The 17158-nt window shown below is 38.6% G+C and overlaps 1 protein-coding gene across 1 annotated transcript; it reads left to right on the top strand.

The window, feature by feature from the left end:
* The first annotated feature begins 2773 nt into the window (after window positions 1–2773).
* On the top strand, window positions 2774–16818 carry gpr137b (G protein-coupled receptor 137B). The gene is given in 7 exon segments (NM_001017021.3): window positions 2774–3449; window positions 7870–7919; window positions 9369–9591; window positions 11201–11347; window positions 13196–13324; window positions 15948–16072; window positions 16164–16818. Coding segments are annotated over 7 exon segments (1161 nt in total). The 5' UTR covers window positions 2774–3044; the 3' UTR covers window positions 16246–16818.
* Window positions 16819–17158: the final 340 nt, after the last annotated feature.

Genomic DNA, 17158 nt, shown 5'->3' with positions numbered 1-17158 from the left:
ACTTATAAAAATTCCTGTTCGTTTGTGGTTTTAAAGTAACAGATTTTTGTTGGACATGATAATATGATTTAAATGGAACTGTGATCAATTTGACCAGCTTGCTATGATCTGTGAAACAGACACGCTGTTATAAAAATTCCCATGGGAAATGATTATTTGATCTTACTTTTACTGAGGCCAGTTTCCATGGCATTACATTTTGACTTTCTTTTTTAGCTGAATTAATTGACTGATTTGGCAATCCAATGACATGGCAAACTGCTGATTTTGTATGAACACTCAGAGGGGAAAGCACAGGTAGACTAGATTGTCTCTCCTGAAAGAAAAAAAGCAGTCCATTGTAATCACAGACTGTCACAGCTGCTCTTCAATGCTCAGCCAATAAGATCACAATCTGAGAAACTTCTCTATCATATTGTTGTACCTATTGTTAGCTTTAGAGCCATAGGCTTGTAAAGTTTACTCTTTACTACCAGCCTATTCGCCACAACACATTCAATAACTATATAAGCAATTTTAAGCATTTTGCACTCATTAATTTAACAGAACAAACTGCTCATACACATGATGGAATGTAGGCAATAAAATATGTGAAAACACATTTTCATTTCTTGCCCAGTAGATCCTCTAAAACCACAGTAACAAAGTCAGAATATTGGGCCTGTCTGAAGGAGCTGAAAGGGACCATCCTACTAAATTTACCAAACAGCTTCTGAAAGAACTCCTATAGGACTCCTCTAGAACTCTAGGACAAAGGCCAACAGAAAGAAGTAATGACGAAATGTGTCAGTGGCTAAAACTGGGAAGAGGGAAGGACAGAAGGAATGGAACATTTTTATGATACAGATTCTTCTGATTCAGACACTAAATTTGAAGTTGATAGTACATACAAACCACTTACAGGTGTTTAGGTGAGCCTAAATATGTGAGGGTGTTAAAAGACAGGAAGCTACTTGAGAAAGAAAGTAGAAAAAATGGCTTCAGCAGGAGATACATATTCTTATGGTATATCCTCATTGTGGTATATAAGCATTGTGTTCATTTGGTAAAGCATATGAACATGATTTATGATACTTTCACAACTTATGGTGGAAGTTCATGGGTTCATTATGACAGAGGGGTGAATTTATTTAAGTTAAAGGTAAACACCCATCAGTTGACTGTACAAAGAAAAAGGAAGCAATAGCAGTAGTTTCTTTAAAGCAACACTAGCAGGGGCACCAACTCCAGTTAGAATAGAAAGACTTGTACCCTGGGTAAACAATTACCAGAGCTACTGCAAAGTTTCTGATGAGATGGCAAGAGATGCTGGCTCTGGTAGTCCTGATAGCAGCTAGATGGCCCAAACCAGAAGCCATAGTAGTAGTACACATGGCCAGGAATGACCTCACAGGGTGTAAGGCACTTGACCCAATATTCGATATAAGGGCCTAGTTTTACAGATGGTTAGTCTTGTGGCCGGGAGTAAAGGTCTTATGGTCCCAGATCAGCAGGTAGGCAAGGAGAGGGGCTAAGTCCATTGCAGCTACTGATAAAGTAAGAAAGAAGGTCAACAGGGCAACATATCTCCGTTGCGGCGGGTGACTAATCTCTCCACAATGCCATCCCACCGACAAGAATGTAAAAAGCCGGTGGGATGGCATACAGGTCGCTATGATTTGCCGAAGTCGCCCGGAGTTTTCTCTCAAGGCAACTAATCTCCCCATCTGCCACTGCCCTTATAGTGTCCTTGCTTGGCAGACAGGAATGGTGGTAAGGAACAGGCAGCTGCTTTGAGGATTCTCATCACATAAACTAACATCAATACTAACTGAAGATTTTAGTATCACAATAGCCTTGGACAATATGCTTGTTTCACCGTGAAAAACGACCTAGGCTGCTTTAAATAAAAGTTCTGTTTCTTTTATCTAAAGGGGTGGCCTCTGGTGCACTGGTCGTTTTTATGGGGAAAAAAACATCCCCTATCTCTAATATACTTATACAGAGTAATCATGTCCCCCTCACAAGCACCTTTTTCCAGAAAAAACAACCCCAACTTTGACAGTCTCACCTCATAGTTAAAATCTTCCATTCCCATTTACCAGTTTAGTTGTGTGTCTCAGCACTCTCTCCAGCTCATTAATATCCTTCCTAAAGGTCGGATCCCAAAACTTCACTGTATACTCAAGGTGAGGCCTTACCAGGGGCCTATAAAGGAGCAAAATGATGCATTCTTTCCTTGAGTCAATGCCCTTTTTTATACAAGACAGCACTTTATTTGCTGTAGTAGCCACTGAATGACACTGCCTGGAATTAGACAACTTGTTATCTACAAAAACCCCCAGATCCTTTTCAAATAAGGATCCCCCCCCAAAAACACTGCCATTTAGTGCATGACTCGCAATTATATTATTTCTACCAATGTGCATAACCTTGCACTTTTCAAAATTGAACTTCATTTTCCATTTTGCTGCCCAGTTCCCCAATTGTGTCAAATCACTCTGCAAAGTGGCAGCATCCTGCATGGAACTTATAGTTTTGCAAAAATAGAAACAGTACTTTCTATGCCCACCTCCTAGTCATTAATATCTCTTATTGTATTACTATTCTCTAACAGAGGCAGCAGGTACGGGCAGAGAAAACGATTTTAGGCGGAGATACCGCAACTTACTTTCACTTTCTGAGCTCTGCCGACTCGCCCCTCCCACAAGCCCTGCACCTGATGCGACACTGTGCTTACGTGTTCATGACGCAATGCTCACGTGATGAGACTTGGGCGTAGGGATTTTCAGTAAAATAGGGGGCCAGGAAGCTGCAGTTAATTTTTTTCGGGAGGAGTAAGTAGCGACCAGGAACTGTGGGCTGTGTTTGGGAAATCAGGACTGTAGGGCAGTATGAAAGCTGTATAGGGGAAAGAACATGCAGGTACCCTAGCAACCGAAGTGTGCGGCTGACAGAAGGGGGGCAGGTAATCCAAGTAAGTGCTGCACAACCGCCCCCCTTAAGACCTAAAACCCGCTGGACACGGAGATTGTCCCTCAGTCCTTCCCTGATGGCGACCCTGGATGCTGGATGTTTTATATCTGACACCTAGGGATGAGATGGAATCCCCGGCTTGGGATCCAACCAAAAACGACTCTTTGCCACCCACTTTGACCCCCGCTGTTCCGCCGTATGTGAAGCTGGGGCTAACCACTGTGTACACCATCTTTTACCTGCTGCTTTTTGCCTTCGTATATGTGCAGCTATGGCTGGTCCTGCACTACAAGCACAAAAGGTTCAGCTATCAGACTGTCTTCCTCTTCCTTTGCCTGCTGTGGGCGTCCCTCCGGGCCGTGCTTTTCTCCTTTTATTTCAGGAACTTTGTGGAGGCCAACAGGCTGGGAGCTTTCACTTTTTGGCTCCTATATTGTTTCCCGGTTTGTCTGCAGTTCTTCACCCTGACCCTGATGAATCTCTACTTTGCCAGGGTAAAGTATGCTTATTATATCCCCGCTTTGGGTTCAAACAGTGGAACTGTATTTAGGTCAGCTATCACTGGGCACCAGAACAAACAATAAGGAAATGTTTAGTAATTATTACATCAAAATGAAATACTTAGGTAAAGAACATGTAAAATAGGCCTAAAGCTGGCCATGCGCGTAGCGATTTGATGATGTTTTGTGCGACCATCATCAGATCCGCCACACACCATTCAGGGCTGAATCGGCAGGTAAGGAGATAGAAACAATAGGATTTCTACCTCCTTTTGCCGATTCAGCGCTGGGGGGAGATTTTGGTCAGGCGCCTTCTATGGCGCCCGATCAAAAATTTCAGCAGGTTCCTGCGATATCGGTCGACTCGCCGACATACCATACAGGCACCGAATATCGTATGAAACGAGGTTTCGTACGATATTATCTGTGCGTGTATGGCCACCTTTAGTGAGCGTGCTATATGTCTGACAGATATTTGCATAGTACATTTCACAGATATTTGCATGGCGAATCAAAATGTAAGGCACTTTTGTATTATAAAATATATTAAAACTTAACAAGTAAACAAAAGTCTTTATGCATAGTCTTTGCCGTCTACAAGCCGTTTAGCTACAGCAGCCCTTGACAGGTATGGGATCCGCTCTCAGGAAACCCATTATCTAGAAAGTTCTAAATTAGGGAAAGCCATCTCACAAAGACTCCTTTGTAATAAAATAATTCACATTTTTAAATATGATTTTCTTTTTCTCTGTAATAGTTAAACAGTACATCGTACTAACGTTGCTTAATGATTATCCCTTATTGGAGGTAAAACAATTGTATTGGGATTATTTAATGTTTAAATAATTTTAATAATTATGATGATTCAAATTACGGTAAGACCCTTATCTGGAAAAACCCCAGGTACGAAGTAATTATGGATAACTGGTCCTATGCCTGTGCCATGCAAATGTTTGGTATCAGAAAATGAGCTAACAAAGCAGCATAATGGAGACCAAGGGGCACATTTACTAATCCACGAACGTCCGAAAAGCGTCCAAATGCGTTTTTTTGTAATGATCGGTATTTTGCGAATTGTCGCGAATTTTTCGAGCGCTCAATACGAAAAAGTCGCGACAATTTACGAAAAAGTCGTAACGGCGATGAAAAAAATCGCAAAAAAATACGAAAAAGTCGCAAAATGTTCGTTTTCCAATCCGAATTTTTCTCATTCGGATTCGTGGATTAGTAAATCAGCCCCCAAGAGTTTAGTACTCACCTGACTATTTCTATTTCATTTTTTGGAAAAAGTATAAATGGTGGTAGAAATAAGATCTTTTTGACAGATTTGAAAAAGTTTATTTTATTTTTTCTGCCCTGGACACTCATGGATGTATAGCTAGGCCCATTTACTTTCTCTTTTGCCATATACATAGAGAAGATGCACTGGCAAATCATATTTTCTGTCATGTGTTATTGAATTATTATATCGGAAAATCTGTTCAGTCTCTCTTACGTTACATAAATGTCATGATTGGGGGCAAGGTTGAACTTCCCAAACTGCATAAATATATCAGTAAATGTATGGCCAAGTTTTTGCTTTGAGATTTTGTTTTGCATCATAAACATAGCAATAAAAAATATATAATTAAAGGGGATGTTTACTTGTTGCAAAGTTCTACCATTGTGGTAAAACTTCAAAATCAGGGCTTATCAGTGTGTGTAGATATAGTCAGCGGACAGTTAGGACATGCGCAGTAGGGAAGGATGCCGACTTTGTCCTACCTATATAGTCCTAAACTGGCCATACACGCACCGATAATATCGTACAAAACCTCGACTCGGCAATCGGGCGGGTTAAAAGATTTTGATTGGGCGCCATGGAAGGCGCCTGAGCAAAATCTGCCTTCAGGGCTGAATAGGCAGAAGGAGGTAGAAATCCTATTGTTTCTACTTCCTTATCTGCTGTTTCAGCCCTGAACGTTAGTGGCGGATTGGAACGATCCTTTGTGCGACCGATGGTTGCACAAAAGATCGCAAATCGCCACGTGTGTGGCCACCTTTACCCATGGCTGATCTCTGCAGATCTCCCAGAGGGAGAAGGAGTTAGGGTTATATATATATATATATATATAGTAATTGTACAGGTATGGGATCCCTTATCTGGAACCCTGTTATCCAGAAAGTTCAGACTTACGGAAAGGCCATCTCCCATAGGCTCCATTATAAGCAAATAATTCTAATTTTTAAAATTGATTTCCTTTTTCTCTGTAATAATAAAGCAGTACCTTGTACTTGATCCCAACTAAGATATAATAAATCCTTATTGGAGGAAAAACAAGCCTTTTTGGGTTTATTCAATATTTAAATGATTTTTAGCAGACTTGAGTCCAAATTATGGAAAGATCCCTTATCCAGAAAACCCCAGGTCCTGAGCATTCTGGATAACCGGTCCCATACCTATATCACTATAAAAATGTAACCAAATATATAGAACATACATAATAATATGAATGAAACAAGGTAAAACTAGGGGCTTTTTCAAATGGAATACCAGCTTGATTTCAGTACACTTGACATTTATGCAAAAAATACTTCAGTCCTCTCAGTCCATGGATAACCGGTTAGAGCTGGCTTAAAAAAGAAACACTTGTCATTGCACAACTACCCTTGTTTTACACACTCCCTTTCCCATTAATCCTGACATGATTGTGTTATCCAGAATTCTTGGGACCTGGGTTTTTCTGGATAAGGTATTTTTCTGCACTTTGGATCACCATAACTTAAGGGCCATGGTAGACGGGGAGATTAGTCCCCCACGACAAATCTCCCTTGTTGGGGGCGACTAATCTCCCCAGTATGCCATCCCACCGGCTTGAATGTAAATCGCCGGTGGGATGGCATATGCGGCGCCACGATTTTCCGCGATCACGGAAGTTGCCCCATCTACCACAGCCCTTAGTCTTTAAAAATAATTTAAACATGAAATAAACCCACAAGAATTGTGGAGTGGCCAAATTAGGCCCAGACCTCACTAAAAGAGGGAATCTAGTAGTGTAAGGCCACCTTTAGGGTGAAGACATACAGAGGTACTAGTAGCAGCTACTTGTCATGGCTACTAAGATAGACAACGCTGATCATTTACTGATAATTGTCTCTATGTGTGTTTTAGCAGAGGCAATTCACAGTATTGTCTATGGCAGGGTATTTTCTGGTGTTTAGTAGCTGTGAAAAAGTAGCTGCTACTAGTAGCTCCGTGTGTCTTCACCCTTAGGGCTATGTCACATGTAGTATTTTTTCCCTGTGCTATTACGTTTTTCCCCTAGTAAGTGTTACAATTACTTTAGTAGTTGCTAAAGCCTTTCAATATTGGTTTTAAGCCAGTGTGTAGCATGAGGCATGTGAAACCCTGCTGCACAGCACTGCTCAACCAAACTTTACTCACTTGTTTCTGAACTACAAATCCCAGAATCATATATAAAGAAGGTTGAGGCATGCTGGAAGGTGTAGTCCAGCAACATCAGGGTTGTATTCTTAAAGCAATATTGCACAATAAAATTTCAGGTTCTCCAGTGCTCGTGGCAGCATTGAAATGCAAAAGAATCCCCCAATGAGAATCCCAGCTGATGTGTGTAAGTCTGGCTCTATGTTCTCTGTTCTTGCAATTGGAGTTGGGAGCATTAAGCACAGTTTCACAGCATTTAACAAGTCTGTCCCCATGTCTGATTCCTGTGCCATATAAAGAAGGGAAAATGACATAATTTTCTCTATATGTAAGATAGCAGCAAGATGCCTGACATAGCACTGGGAATAAGCATTCTCATTGGTCCATTCTGTTGCATCTTTAATTGAGTTTTCGGTCCGTAGAATTCTTATTTGTGAATTGGTTTCCATGTGTAATTACGTTTTTCATCAACTTCTATAGAGAACTAGGGGGCGCAATTACAGTTGGGTTTAGTGTCCCTTTAAGGAGTCATTTGCATGTTTCCGCCTATAATGCTATAAATGAAGGTTAAAGTCTTTCATTTTTGGTTTTAAGGCAGTGCTATGTGTGTAGCATGAGGCATGTGAACACCTTTTGTTTAAAGAAGGCTCTCTGTTCTTGTCTTGCATTTGAGAAGGGTTCTTGGGCTTCTTTTAGCCCCACTCTTCCTTACAAACCAATATGGTACTGGAATTAGTTGCTGGAATTTCTCTGATACTACTGAGCAGTAAATCAACTAATGTATTAAATTTTACCAGTCTGCAAGTTTTGCAACCCTACTTTACAAAGTTTACAAGAGGGAGAAATATGAATGAAAAAAAGAAAGAAACTTACAAACATTATACTATCTTAATATAGGTTTTATAAATATATTTATCCTATTAGAAAAATGCATGTCAGCATTAACACGTGTATGTACAAATCTAATCCCATCTTTCTTCTTCACATCAGGTCATATACAAAGCCAAATCTAAATATTCACCAGAACTGATCAAATACAGGTAAGAACCATCCAGTCATTGTTAATTTATCCATACCTTTAGCAGGCAGTGTTTATATTTTCCTTTACTAATACTATTATTGACAGAAAATTCCCCTGGCAAGCACTGTGTGACATGTGATGGGGAGTCGGCCAATCCTACATCACACACATGCACATAATTGTTATGTGCATGTGTGTGCCCATGCCTCTGTTGGGGAAACAAGTTAGCTATTACAGGTGACAAATAATTTATCCTTTTTTCCTATTAAATGCTTTGCACCTCCATTTTCAATCAGAAACTAATAAGGTTCACTACCATCAGTGTATATTTACCAGAAGGAACAGTAATTCCATAATGAAAACAAAAGGTGATGGGCACTCAAGGAATCGGCCGAATCCCTTACAATGGATTTAGGGGTTCGGCCGAAATTATTGGTCTGTAAAGCAATAATGTTGGCATAGACAAATTTTATTGTCTCTGTAAATATAGTTTTGTAATCCTATAGATACTTGCCAGTTCATTGTGTACTTTGCAAAAATATATGGTTTCTGTGGTTAACATACCGTTGGAGACAGTGTTAGCCATGACAGTTCCTATGTGCAAGGATTATTTTGGGGTCTCTACATTTCTATATTGATTCTATTCTTCGCACCATTTAGAAGACTGATATTTATATTTAGGATCTTTGTAGGAGATGTGATAAAAGATTTAGGATTTTCAAAAACCCACAGTTGTTTGCAGGGAAAGTGCTGCAAGTTGCTTGGCACCTGCAACAAGCATTTCTAGTTCCAGTAGCAGGTGCTTAGTGACCAGTAGTGCTTCCAGTACAAGTAAATAGGATGCAGTTAGTTTTCTGAATAGTCATTCTTTGTTTATGAAGGGTTCTTTAAAAATTGATACAGTCCCTTTAACAAACGTGATCAGAAATATAGCTGTCTCTAGTAATTGCCAGTTATAAGATATACATTAGGTTGGGTTATTTGCTAATGGGAAATATATGAAGAATATACTTGATTGTTTTAGCTATTCCTTTCCTGCAACTGCTTTCCATTTCTCTGAATAAGAAATGCTTTAACTGTGGCATATGTAAATCAGGAAGGAATTTGAAGGAAAGTGCTCCCAGATGGCTGGGGATCAGAAAGGTTCATAAGCCTTATAGGTATACTTTAGCAAATTGTGTAATTACTTAAAATGTTTAGTAATTACTTAAAACATTTCCAAAAATATAAAATCTGCATCTCGGAACCTGCATTGCAAAAGTATTTTGACTAATCCACTCTTTTTATTAAACAGTAAATATAGTTTTAAAAAAGGGGGTTACCTGTAGTACTAAGCTGGCCAAATGCTAGCAGGGAGCTTAAAATGTTTAATCTGATGCAATTTAAGTTGTCCCTATTGTAATTATTATAAACTGTTTAATATACAGTCTATTTCTATAATGTTCTAAAATAGTATTTTATTTTTCAGATTACCTCTGTATTTGGTCTTTCTCTTCATCAGTCTTCTCTTCTTAGTGGTGAACCTGACTTGTGCAATTTTGGTGAAGACAGACTATACAGAGACAAAAGTCATTGTATCCATAAGAGTTGCTATCAATGACACGCTGTTTGTGCTGTGTGCAGTATCCCTTTCAGTATGTCTTTACAAGATATCAAAAATGTCACTTGCTGGTGTTTACCTGGAGTCAAAGGTAATTAATGTAACACATATTTCCTGTAGATGCAGTAGAATGTCTAAAAATAAGAAATGCACTAAACCCATTTTGGGTTTGGTCAAAATACAGTATTCAAAATCTGGCCAAAATACAAATACATTGTCCACAGCTTAAAGGGGATATATACCATACATTTTTACAATGCACTAAACCATGTAAAATAATGTAAAATAGAAGTAAGTGCTTTTATTTTAATACCTTTGGGTTCAATAACAAGATAAAAATTCAATAATTCAAAAATTCAATAATAAGAAAATTGTGCTCTACCCAGACCTTTTGAAAGTTTCTGGTTTAGATTAGTCAGTATGTGCCTGGGGCCCCTGGCCCTGATAGACTTCAGTAACAGAGCAGCAGCTACTTAATGTGTAGTGAATATGCATAGAGTGGGCAGGGCTTATCGATGTCACAGACAGTCTGTTCCTGCTCTATTCACTCCTCTCCCCCGCCCTGGAAGCAGCACAAGCAGAGAGACACAGAAGGAGGAAAATGGGAGGGGTTTTCCCTGCTACTGTTGAGTAAAGCCTGTCAGTCAGTGCTGTGACCACTTCCTGTGGGAGACTGAAGGGACACTCCCATCTTTCATTTCACTCTGGCTTCTGATTAGAGAGGTTGTGTATCCAGCTCTCATATAATGACAGTTTTAGGAGGTAAAATGCTTTCAAAACATCTTTCTTTCTGCATCATTTCACATTTTGAGGGAGGATTAATATTATAACTGAGTATAAATTGTATATAAAATGTCTCCTTTAACAGTCATGTAACTTTTAAAGGCAAAGGAAAGGATAATAAAGAGTTAATTTCAAGCTACAGGCATACCTTCAATTGTCTCAATAGTGCCCTTAAGTCTCCCCATATTTCACCAGTTTTTTTGGTTTTGGCTCTGCTGCACAAAGTGACATCAGTGCATCCCTACAAAAAGATAGTATTGGCATATGACATGCTTATTTAGAAAAACAGTAACGATATATATTTTTAAAGTAATACAAATTATGGATAAAATCTGTTGTTAAACTGATGCTAATAGTAATCTAGTTAGAAATGGCATATATTTTGAGCTCTAAAAATGTCTTTGTGTGCATTGTCAGTCTGATGACATGTTTTCTAAGAATGAAAATATTTGCAAGATAGCAGTCTTCAGGTTGGGAAATCATTCTACTAAATGCCTAATGATCAGTCTTATGACCGCTTATCTGGTATAGGACAATAGGGCTCATTCACTATGCCCCATGCAGTGTGCAAAAAAAAAAAGTCCACAGAGCAGGCCTCTACACTCTTGGAGCATGCAGCCTGCATCAGGGCCATGTGCTTACTGCTTCATGACGCTTTGCTCTACAGTGAGCGCTGAATTTTTCATAAATTGCCCCAAATTGTATATGGAGCCCTATAGCTTCTTATGGCAATTCTGCTCACAAATACACATACACTTCGAATGCACCTACCCCTGCATTCCATTATAGTTAATTTACCTTACTTCATACTCTAAGCGGAATTCATATATTTTGATGCAAACAAATACACATGGTTCACTAGTGCACAACTTTATTAAACATATAAAGCAATTTCTTAATGTCTTTTTTGTCTCTAGGGATCATCTGTATGTCAAGTTACTTGTATTGGAGTGACTGTGATATTACTTTACACATCAAGGGCATGTTACAACTTGGTTGTCCTCTCCTTATCAGACTCTCGCTACAGTTCATTTGATTATGACTGGTACAATGTATCAGATCAGGTAAGTATTTTGGGAGTTTTAGTGTTTCTTTGATGAAATTATGTACTCTTATTGGTTATAGCTTCCAAGCTGAATATAAATCAAGTGCAAAAGTGAAAAACTCTGTTACTCTCAAAATCTTTTAAAATCCATGAGAGAGATAAAGCATCTGTACTGGTAAATATGACAAATAGCTATGCATCATGTCCAGGGTAATAGCTGAAGACTGAGAAACATCTAGCACAGTTTTACATATTATTTTTACTGAGAGAAAATAAGGTGCTCTGAGATTAATTTGATACCAGTAGTAACTATACCCAGGTACATCTTGGACACAATCTGAACCATACTGAATAATAGTGCTGGAACAAGCTGGCTGGGAACCCAAGGCAACCCAGTGGCCGCTGCACTTGTACGCGGTGCACAAATAACTATGCAAACAAGTGTTGTCACAAGGGCCTGGACTAGGGGTTGGCAACAAAAGGGGTATGAACCTAGCGCCCCACCACCTAGGCCTTTCCTGTCTAGCCCTAGTTCAGGTCCTGCTGGTTAACTTTGATTTGGGAAATATTTTGTGCCAGCCATTTTGACAGTTTGGGTTTCCTCTTGTTCTCATATCTGCAGTCTTGTGTGCCTGCACCCGAAAGCACTGTGTTGACCTAGGGTACAGACACACTGAGTGGATTTCAGCATTGAAATGCTGCTCCTTCATTTTAATGCCGCAATCTTCTCAGTGTGTCTGCACCCTGGGTCAACACAGTGACAGATATGAGTGGAGCGGCTGTTTCTTAGAAAAGCCCCCTGTACCTCAGTTCTGTGTGTATTTATTTACAGAGAGTCACATACTCGTGCAATCATGAGAGGTTTCCATCAATATATTTTCTAACATTTTAGATAACATTTAACAGCTTTGCAGTGTCTGTCCTGCAGTCCCATAGTATCTTGAATGGCAGTCCCAAATAATGACAGAATAAGAGCTTCAAACAAACAATTATTACATTTGCAGTATAACAGTAATACATATATATAAAGTAAAATGATATATAAGTAATGTAGATTTCTCTGGTTCTCTGCAGTGAAGCATAGGTTTTAAAATACTTCTAATAGATTTTAATTGTATTACAGGTTAGGGTTAAAGTACATGAATCATGTAGTAGTAGAGTCATAGCTGAAAAGTAGGTCTTACGTTTTGCCTACAACGGTGGTGCACAAAACATATAATTTTATTAATCGGCACAGTTTTTAGCATTGCCATCTCATAGCACCAGGCCTAAGCCCAATTCTGTACAGACCACTGTTCTCCCTACATCTATGAGAACCCCACACTTCAAATAAATACATAAAAATGATAGGTTCATGTTGTATGAATATGATAACTATGATCCCACTAGGGATGGTATTAATGTGACTTGCACAATCTTTGAAAAGCTATGTATAGGATAAATATCCTATACATAGCTTTATATATAAGTAATGGATGATATTAATTACAGCAAAATTGATACTTCTACTTCTGTTTTGAGCATACTTAGTTTATTAGTTCTATCTATATAGAACTATATAGAAAACCTGTGAGAATAATAGATTAATAGATATTTTTTTATTAAAAAATTGTTTACAACTTTGTTATTGCCCTGTCTCGCCTCTATAGAGCATAACTGTATAGTGTTTGTTGATCAGTCAGCTTATTCTGATATTCCTAGCCCTTCATACTATCAATACAAAAATTCTAGTGTGTGTGTGTGTATTAAATACCACATTTGTACCTCATTTTCTGAATATCAATTAATATAATTCTCTGTACCAAATTAACACATTTTCCTGCATCACCCTGCATTGATTTCTTTCTTTAAATTTATGAACGAGCAGGCAGATTTGAAGTGCAAGTTGGGAGATGCTGGATACATTGTCTTTGGCATAATTCTGTTTGTTTGGGAGCTGTTTCCAACAAGTCTGGTAGTATATTTCTTCCGTGTTCGAAATTCTGCACAAGATATGGTGAGTTTTAAAATAATATTCAGTGTCCGCTTTATTTGCCAGTTAATTGTTTTATTTTAGCAGGATAGTAAATAATTTCTTGAAGTTACCTTAGTGCAGTGCTGTCCAATGTCTTTGGTTTCAAAGGATCTTGTCTGCCTGCTAACCAAAACAATAGAGGTCCTACGCACCATGCTTAAGTGTCAAAAAAGCTTAAAGGAGAAGTAAAGGCTAATATAATGAGTTAATCTCAAGCTGCAGGCATACCTTCAGCTCTCTCAATAGTGCCTTTAAGTTTCCCCATATTTCTCCTGTTCAGATGATCAGAAGCCTCATAGGAAAAATAAATGAGCTCTGTAAAGAAAGTTCCCATAATGCCTCACTCCTGCACCAAGACCGGTGTACATGCTCAGTGTGTAAGACTATAAGGAAGCTTCCTGCTGATTGGCTCAGATCCACATTACTAAGGAGGGGGGGGGGGAGTGAGTTCTCATTTCTTTCTTTTTTTTTTTTTTTGGAAAGGTGTATTTTATTAATTATACAAACAACAACTTAAAATGAGTTCTTAGCATTCTTGAGGGAGGGGGAGCAGGAGAAGGGGGAGAGAGAAGAGATCTGCGTGTCTCTGGCACAGGAAAACAAAGACAACAAATCTTTTGACTGTCTCCCTTAGATGCCATTATAAGCAAATAATTCTAATTTTTAAAAATGATTTCCTTTTTCTCTGTAATAATAAAACAGTACCTTGTGAAATAAGTTTTTGAACCCTCTAACAAAAAAAGACTTAATACTTAGTGGAAAAACCCTTGTTTGCAAGCACAGAGGTCAAACGCTTCTTGTAATTGATGACCAAGTTTGCGCACATTTTAGGAGGAATGTTGGTCCACTCCTCTTTGCAGATCATCTCTAAATCCCTAAGGTTTCGAGGCTGTCTCTGTGCAACTCTGAGCTTGAGCTCCCTCCATAGGTTTTCTATTGGATTAAGGTCCGGAGACTGACTAGGCCACTCTATGACCTTAATGTGCTTCTTCTTGAGCCACTCCTTTGTTGCCTTTGCTGTATGTTTTGGGTCATTGTCGTGCTGGAACACCCATCCACAACCCATTTTCAGTTTCCTGGCAGAGGGAAGGAGGTTGTCGTTCAGGATTTTACGATACATGGCTCCGTCCATTTTCCCGTTAATGCGAATAAGTTGTCCTGTGCCCTTAGCAGAAAAACACCCCCAAAGCAAAATGTTTCCACCCCCATGCTTGACGGTGGGGACGGTGTTTTGGGGGTCATAGGCAGCATTTTTCTTCCTCCAAACACAGCGAGTTGAGTTAATGCCAAAGAGCTCTATTTTGGTCTCATCAGACCACAGCACCTTCTCCCAGTCACTCACAGAATCATTCAGGTGTTCATTGGCAAACTTCAGACGGGCCTGCACATGTGCCTTCTTGAGCAGGGGGACCTTGCGAGCCCTGCAGGATTTTAATCCATTGCGGTGTAATGTGTTTCCAATGGTTTTCTTGGTGACTGTGGTCCCTGCTAATTTGAGGTCATTAACTAGGATGCTTTTTCACCTTTCTCAGAATCATTGACACCCCACGAGGTGAGATCTTGCGTGGAGCCCCAGAGCGAGGTCGATTGATGGTCATTTTGTGCTCCTTCCATTTTCGAACAATCGCACCAACAGTTGTCACCTTCTCTCCCAGCTTCTTACTAATGGTTTTGTAGCCCATTCCAGCCTTGTGCAGGTCTACAATTTTGTCTCTGACATCCTTGGACAGCTCTTTGGTCTTTCCCATGTTGGAGAGTTTGGAGTCTGCTTGATTGATTGATTCTGTGGACAGGTGTCTTTTATACAGGTGACTAGTTAAGACAGGTGTCCTTAATGAGGTTGACTAATTGAGTAGAAGTGTCTAACCACTCTGTGGGAGCCAGAACTCTTAATGGTTGGTAGGGGTTCAAAAACTTATTTCACTCAATGAAATGCAAATCAGTTGCTATCTTTTATTTAAAGTTATTTTTTCGATTTTCCTTTTGATGTGCTATCTGCCACTGTTAAAATAAACCTACCATTGAAATGATACTGTTCTGAGACTTTTCATTTCTTTGTCATTGGACAAACTTACAAAATCAGTGAGGGGTCAAATAATTATTTCCTCCACTGTATATGCATCACCAGCAAGCTGAAACCTTTGTGCTCCACATTTTACCTATTGGCAGAGGCACCGAATACCAGAAAAGCAACCTGCAAAAAACAGATTACACAGTGATTTTATTGCACTTTAACAACCAGTCTTTAAAAATAATCCCTATAAATTGGTGTTTGCCTAAAAGTTTTATTGAATGTGTTAGTTTCTTTCTATTGTAACTGAAACCTCATAGCATGCCATTTTAAGTTTATGGAACCATTAAAACTGATACAACAGAGCACGCCAACAAAGTACAGGACTCATTGCATCATTTACAAAACAAACGTATTGGAGAGGTTTGCTTTATTTATAGGCGTCCAGAGAGGGCAAACATTGCTTGATACTGTCCTGATTTTTAGATCTCTTTAGCCCATTTTTAGGCAAATAATTTAAGCAAACATTTATGTCATTTAGTTGGTAGTTAATCATGTATTTTAAATGATAATCTTCAGTTTGTATACTTTCAGACAAACCCAGGAATGGTCCCTAGTCACGGATTTAATCCCAGATCTTATTTTTTTGATAATCCTCGAAGATATGATAGTGACGATGATCTGGCTTGGAATATTACACCACAAAGTCTGCAGGGAGGGTATGTTTTTCCAGTATTTTCATAGAATAGCTATATATGCTTTAGAAAGAAAGTATTCTGTAAAGTAATTCTGAATATGTTTCTTTTTCAGCTTCGGTCCAGATTATTTTGACTGGGGAAATAGAAATAGCTTTGGATCCCAAACTGGATCGCTTCAGAGAGATTCCACATAAGTCAAAGAAATTATGTCTGTCTTAAATTGATTTTTTATTATGTTTAATTTTCAAGGGTTCTCCAGTTCACCCCCAATGAAAGTGAAACCCTTTGAGTTCATTTTTTATGTTACAACAAAGACATTTTAATTTCTTTTAACATTGGGACCATTCAGCTTGCACATAAGAATTTGTAGAGAATGTTAGTCATTCAGTTTGTATTTATTTTTTTTTCCTTTAAATAGATTTTACTGTTTCACATTTGGTCAGTATCAGGAACATAACGCATATGCAACAATTTTAGTAAAATAAGGTAAGGCTAATACTAAAAGACACAATGTAACAGGAAAGTATTGCTAAACTCCTAATGTATAAAACAATTATATGTTTAGAAAAAAATTGCACATTATTTTTTCTGAAACGATGGTTGCTAAGTGCAATATAATGTTTACTTACAGAGACTTGCATTAATTAATATGTTTGCAAATGTTGGAGATTAATAAGTGATACATTATCATGTTTTATTCTTGCATCCAATGAAATGAGTTTTAAATAAATTAATGTTTATTAATAAACTACAGTTTTCTACTGGAACAGTTTTAATTCTAAATTTCATTTGTGTTCTGCAAAAGATGTAGCCCTTCTTCCAAGACTTAGCTGTTCTCTCCAGCACTATTAAGAACAGACCTAATTCTTCATTAGAAAGTGTGTGTTCTGTGAGCTTTGGCTGTTGATCGTCTACCACTCTCCCCAATAGGCTCAACAATGATTGGTTATGGAACATTTGCCCATTTCCCCCAGCTCTTTACTCTTGTCAAACCTCTGCAAATAGACAACATCCTGTCTGGAACTTTTAGTTTTGTATAATTATCAGCAGCAGAAATAGAGACAATATTTACAATGCCAAGCTCCAGGTCGTTAATAAATGAGCAAA

This window comes from Xenopus tropicalis, chromosome 5 (genome assembly GCF_000004195.4).
Source record: "Xenopus tropicalis strain Nigerian chromosome 5, UCB_Xtro_10.0, whole genome shotgun sequence".
Lineage (NCBI taxonomy): Eukaryota > Metazoa > Chordata > Amphibia > Anura > Pipidae > Xenopus > Xenopus tropicalis.
Note: the sequence above shows the minus strand (reverse complement) of the source record. Positions and strands in the feature narration are given on the sequence as shown.